A 6,399-nucleotide genomic window follows, 5' to 3' on the forward strand; every position below is an offset into this window, starting at 1 on the left:
AATCGCTTTTTGCTGTGGCACAAGCCCCAATACAGAGGTGAGTGTTTTCCTATGGATAGTAGTTGGGTTTGGGAACCCGAAAATAATTTGCCGAAAACATTTGGAATTTAAGGTAATGTGAAATTGTGAAAATCTTACCAGTTAATGTCAAACTTGTGATGAAACAATCAACACAAACTTTTAAATTTCCATCAATCTTCCGAAGTTTTGTTTTGATTACGTGAATTCAGTTTCGCTTCAAGCTGGTTAACTTCGACGGATAAGAGTGGGTGCGACCGTATTTTGGTTTCTCGCATCATTTTTCAACAGTAAATGGTGCGTTAAATTGAGATTGTAGCTTTCTCTAGCAGGAATATAAAACCTTCATTTGGGAATCAAAATTTAAGCGAGCGCTCGGATGCCGGATCATTCCAACCCAAACAAAACCGGTGGATGGAAATTCCATCAGCACCGGAATCGAGGTTGTACGGATGCGTGTGTTATTCTTTGTGCACTTGTTCGGTTCTCATCCGGCTGGCCGGATTCGTCGTTCCATTGCTCGCATGTATGTACTTCATCATGCATAACCACACATTCCACAAGTGAATCAACCCCCCTCGGTTTGGTGGGACCATATTTCAAGAGTAAATAACATTCTGTATGGATTCCACCCCAGCACAGCCGTAATGAATCTAATCAGCCGTAGCCGTTTCCGTTCTTCGTCCTCCCCCACACACAAAAAAAATGTCGTGATATTCGGGTTCGTAATCCGAGAAACATCATCGGTAAATGTTTACACCAAGACGATCAATCTCAAAGGTCAATTTTCTTCCGGATCCCTGAACGACACGCTCGGGCACAATCAATCAAAGCCTCGGCACGGCACGGCCCGGTCCTGTGCAAATGTTTACATCGCGAATCACTGGTCATCGCATCGGTTGGACAACCGACGGACGCTCGAGAAATCCGCCCCCGGGGTTGCGCCAGATTTTTCCATTCTTCGTAGTACAACATTTCGATTGAATTGGGGTGATTACCAGAAAAATTTACGCCTTTCCGAGATTGAATAGCTCAGCTCGAAGGGCGATGGGCGGATTTTTTTTTCCTTTTTCATCCTGGATCTCGTCATTAATTTAGAATGAGCAGGACAGTTCGGATGAAATAAGTAGTTAATTTTTAGTTACTCTAATGAGTATTTTCCGATTAGAGTGTAGTTACGTTAGTGATGTACGCCCTTATTCTTAATAACTTCGTTTTTGAAATTCGTTCGAAAGCATACTTTCGATCGAGTTCGAAATTTCAATTATTGATTTCGTTCGAGATTCTCGTTTCGATTGACGGTTAACAAACAGTATTGCCTGATGACTAAACACCCCTGTTTTTCATTATAACGTTTCGTGTTACTTCGATCGAATCGACCAAACTGCATCATCGATTTCGTTCGAGCGATTTTGTCTTTCGAACATCACTCGTTTTAAATGTCATTACTATTCGCCCTTATTCTGAATAACGACGTATTGATTTTTCGATCGAATGTGGTTCGATCGAATCATAGCTACCTTTGATTTTGCTAGCGTTATGGGGAATACAAATGAAATACGAGGGAAAAAACGATACTACGTTATTCAGAATAAGGGCGATTATTAGTAACGTTTGACTGGAATTTTACTCCATAATAAATACGTGATTTCAATGCTGCGGATTTAGGAGATAAGTTTAATTTTTGATGATTTTATTCCCTTATTTGTTAATCAAGCACTCCACAAAAAAAGAAAACACATAAAAATTTAACATATACAAGCACAGATGAAAAGAGTACTTCATTTCTGGAATTACATAGTTGAGTACGTGGCTGAAAAAAAGGTGTTCAACAAAAATCAAATACTAGTAACAGACATTCGTGCCTGCACCGCGGTTCTGGTTTCTTAAACACTGTTGGAAAGACGTGCTTAGGTGCTGGAGGACTCGGTTGTGTTTCCAAAACCGGGCTTCGGAGTCGGCTTCCGTTTTCTTTTCCGCGTCCACGTCCACGCATCGTTCGTGGAAGCTATGTTGTTTAAGGAACCTATTCAAAGTACTATTGTATGTATTATAATCCACACCAGTAATTTGCCGTTTTAATTTTCCATCACTATTTCCAGTACTTCCGTAATTGGAAACCGGGAAACGGAAGATATATATATATATATATATATATATATATATATATATATATATATATATATATATATATATATATATATATATATATATATATATATATATATATATATATAAAAGTTGTTTTTTTATTTTTCAAGCAGTATTCTTAAGTGGTTTTTTCGAGCATTTTCTGGAGCTGTGTTCACATAAGATTTTCTGGAATGTTTTTTTTCGTTCAGTTTTATAAACTGGAAATATTGAAATTGAAAATTCAGTGAAGCGTTAACTTTAGATTGGATTTCGGTTGTTTAAAAACCAAATAAAAACATTGAAACCCTTGATTACTTTCTGGGGTTGGGTCCAAAACCAGAAATGCAACATGATCACCTCTACGGCAGAGAGCAACTTCACATTCGATGGATGACAATATTCAAATTTCCTGTTCCCGATGAAATTGTTTGTACGCTCCCAGAATAATAGAGGACTATTTTATAACTCAGCATCGATCTAAATAACGGTTTGAAAATTCAAACACTTCTTCTTCTTCTTGAGTGAGTCCCACTTTGAATATTTTCAACCACCAGTATATCCGATGTGAGTTTGTGTGTAGTCAACTTGCTGATCTGTGAAATAAAGAAATTAGTTTATCTTTACATATTCTTCTATAAAAGAAAACTATTGAATTTGCAGTTTTTTCACTCGCCGCTCTGTAATTTCAGAAAAGGAAGTCAGATCCATACGATATTCAAAAATTTTCTATGGGGCAAGAGTAGCTTTCATTTAAGTCTAAGTTTGTTAAAATCGGTTCAGCCATCTCGTAGAAAAGTAAGAGTATATTTTTTTCACATACACATACACATACATACATATACACATACACACAGATATTTTCTCAGTTCGTCGAGCTCATTCGAATGGTATAACACGAGGCCCTCCGGGGCATGATTTTCACCGTGCTTCCATAACCTTACTTTTTGAGAAAAGCAAAAAACCAGTTTCAAGAGTGGAATTCAGCACCCAGAGATTTTCCAGGTGTGGCTTGCGCGCCTTTCCAATAGGGCTTCCGCCGCCCTACATACACACATCTACACACTTTATGATGAATTCTAAGCCTTGATTAGGTACTGCCTATATTGATTCCATAAATTACTAAATGTTAAAGTTAACGAAATTAAATTTTGCGGAATATTTTTGTTTTGACATATGTCTGTTACGATATTCGAATTTTTATTCATAGGGCAATACCAATTACTAGTGAGGTTAACGAAACGCGCTTCTCGAACGAAATCAATAATATAATTTTCGAACTCGATCGAATGTGCTGTATTGCAAAATCCATGGAAACACGAAAAAGCGTGTAAATTTGAAGTGATATATGTCAAAACCAAATTATTCCATGAAATTTAAATTTTCGCATGTTCTGTATACCATAATGAAAATTATTGTGGCATTAGTTCAGTGATTGTGTTAGACTGCTTTGCCATACTCTGGCTGCCAATGAACCTAAAAATTTAGATCTGGTGCTGAGCAAGAACAGTTTATTGTGTGAGATGGAAACGGTTATGCTGGGCTTATACGCTGAAGAAGAAACATCAACAAGGACTATTCGTCGAAATTTAAGAATTAAACTAAATTTAATGGATATTTCAGACCAATTGTAAGTTTACTAGTCAGGTTATGAAAACTATCTATGGTTGATGTGATTCTCACTTACAGATTTATGAAACATTTTCGGCTATCCAAAAGTGCATTTCGATATGTACTTAAGGAAATAGAACATGAATTTCCACCTATAACAAAATGTGGTCTATCACCCATGGAAAAACTAGCTGCAACTCTTCGATTTTTTGCTGAGGGTAGCTACCAACACGGAACCGGACAGGATTTCAACGTTGCCATATCGCAACCTACTTTCTCTAAAATATTTGCTGAAACGCTTGTAGTAATGGAACGAGTACTCTGTCCAGTGTGGATATCACTCGAGATGACGGACGAAGAAAAGCGCCTGTCAAAAATTTATTTCTATGAAAAATCTGAAATACCAGGCATAGTAATGTGTGTAGATGGAACACATATTAAGATAATTCCTCCAGTTAAAGACAAAAACTTATATTATAATAGGAAAGGATATTATAGTTTAAATGCTTTAATCGTAAGTAAATGTAATGAAGTTCGCCGAAATAATTTAATTTAAATCATGTTTGAATGTTGAAGATGTGTGATCACCAACAAAAAATTCGATTTATTGATGCAACATTTCAAGGATCTAATCACGACTCTCACATCTGGAGAATAAGCTCTGCTCGTCAATTCTTTGAAAGGAACTATAGAAACGGAGATACAAATAGTAATATTCTTGGTAAACTTTATTGCCGTGAAGATTGTTTAGTTTTTTAATGCAAACTTGTTTCAGGCGATGCAGGTTACCCAACCGAACCATGGCTGGTTACTCCATATCGTGCTGCAGAAAATGGTAGCTTTGAAAGCAATTTCAACATTAGGCATAGTAAAGGAAGAAATATAATCGAAAGAACTATTGGTCTTCTTAAAAATCGATTTCGATGCATATTAGGTGCCAGGCTATTACACTATTCTCCAGAGAAGGCAGCCAGTATAGTTAATGTTGCTTGTGCCCTGCATAACGTTTGTCTTCAATACAACGACACATAAATGCAAATGCAATAAACACATAAATTTTTACTATGAGCTTGGCACTTTGCATATTTCTTTAAATAAGTCAGTTCAAACTTTTTTTTACATGGTAAAATAATATTTGTTGGGTGAAGCATTTTATATCGTAATAGTAGTAATTACCGAACGAACAGCTGTTACAATTTTGGAATTTACCGTAACAAAATTGGATTGGATTGTATTTGAATCTTTCATTTAAAATTCATTTTAATGTATTCAATAGATAGTTTTCTCGTTATTTGTCATTTATATAATTTATTTGCATTTCCAGTATTTCTCGTTTTAGCTGTAATTTTTCCTTGTATGCTGTTTCTAGTGCTTTATTGTGGCGTCGCTGCTCTTCGAGTTTTAACTTTTGTGTTTCAGCCATGCTATCCAATGTTTTGTAGACTCTTCTCATATTATATCCATAATCTTCCATTTTGATATGAATTTTGTTAAGAGCGTCTACCACCGTTTCGTGGTATTTTTTTTTTGTTCAGCAACTTGCTGTTCCAGCAAATCTAGGGTCGATTTTTTCAACCGTTTTGGTTTAGAACAAGTGGTCTCCTCATCCGCATTGTCATTAGAATTATCCGTAATAAACAATTCTTGGATGTTGTCTACAACCAAGTTTTGCTTATCACGACTATCTAATGACAATGCACCATATGACAATGTGTTCTGCACACCTTGTATTGTGTTTCTGAGACCAGTCAGAGCAATAGTTTGCTCCTCCAATTCAGAAATCTCTATCACTTTGTTAGGTCCGCCTCCCGTGGCACGCAGCTCCTTCGAATTGTGGGCCAGTTTTCTCTTCAGGTTCGACTTGTAATCACACCACACCTAAAATATAAAATAGTGAGGAATTATTATTAAATGAATTAATTAAAATTAAAAAAACTTGCCTTTTTCCACCCTGTTGTGTCTCTGACAGGCGGTCCCAAACTGTTTAATTCCGTTGCCAAAGAATTCCAGAAAGGCGCAACGTTCACCTTCGAAAATCCTTTTGCAACATCCGGTCTTGTTTCCAATAAAGCTATCATTCGCGCGAATTGTTGTTTCGATGTAGATTTTATCTTTACTGAATCCCTGGAAAACAAGAATTTGGGTTGAAAAAAATTATATTATAGAAACAAAACAAAAATCACTTACATGTTAATTCCGCCACGTGAAAATCTCGTATCTAGGATACAGAAAGCGATTTGTTTGGAGTCAAACGTTACTGAGATTAGAGTTGACATTTTAAACGAGCGATGTTCGAATAACGGATTTCTTCGATCGAAATCAATAATAGAATTTGATCGATTCGATCGAATCAATTCGAAACGTCGTAATCAAGAATAAGGGTGGTAGTTTCCAGATTTGGCCTTTCTCTATAGAAAGGAATAGGAACTTTCCAACGGAACCTCGGAAACCCATAGTGTTATATGTTATAGCTCTTTATCAAACTCGAAGATCAAATGGCTCTGACTTCTGGTTATGGAGATACAATGGCATAAGTGACGTAACCGACAAAACGCATCTCGTTCAATTTTCTCAGAGATGGAAGAACCGATTGCAACCAACTTAGGCTCGTTTGAAAGTTACTATTTTGCCATTGATCAA

General features: G+C 36.5%; 1 protein-coding gene across 1 annotated transcript; it reads right to left on the reverse strand.

Moving 5' to 3' along the window:
* Nucleotides 1-5,244: 5,244 nt before the first annotated feature.
* LOC131430303 (uncharacterized) lies at nucleotides 5,245-6,137 on the reverse strand. The gene is made up of 3 exons (XM_058595167.1): nucleotides 5,947-6,137; nucleotides 5,700-5,883; nucleotides 5,245-5,637 (listed from the first exon to the last, which is right to left on the reverse strand). Exons 1-3 carry the CDS (start codon nucleotides 6,033-6,035, stop codon nucleotides 5,260-5,262), a joined length of 651 nt encoding a protein of 216 aa, XP_058451150.1. The 5' UTR covers nucleotides 6,036-6,137; the 3' UTR covers nucleotides 5,245-5,259.
* Nucleotides 6,138-6,399: the final 262 nt, after the last annotated feature.

The sequence above is a fragment of the Malaya genurostris genome, chromosome 2 (assembly GCF_030247185.1).
Source record: "Malaya genurostris strain Urasoe2022 chromosome 2, Malgen_1.1, whole genome shotgun sequence".
NCBI classification, from domain to species: Eukaryota; Metazoa; Arthropoda; class Insecta; order Diptera; family Culicidae; genus Malaya; species Malaya genurostris.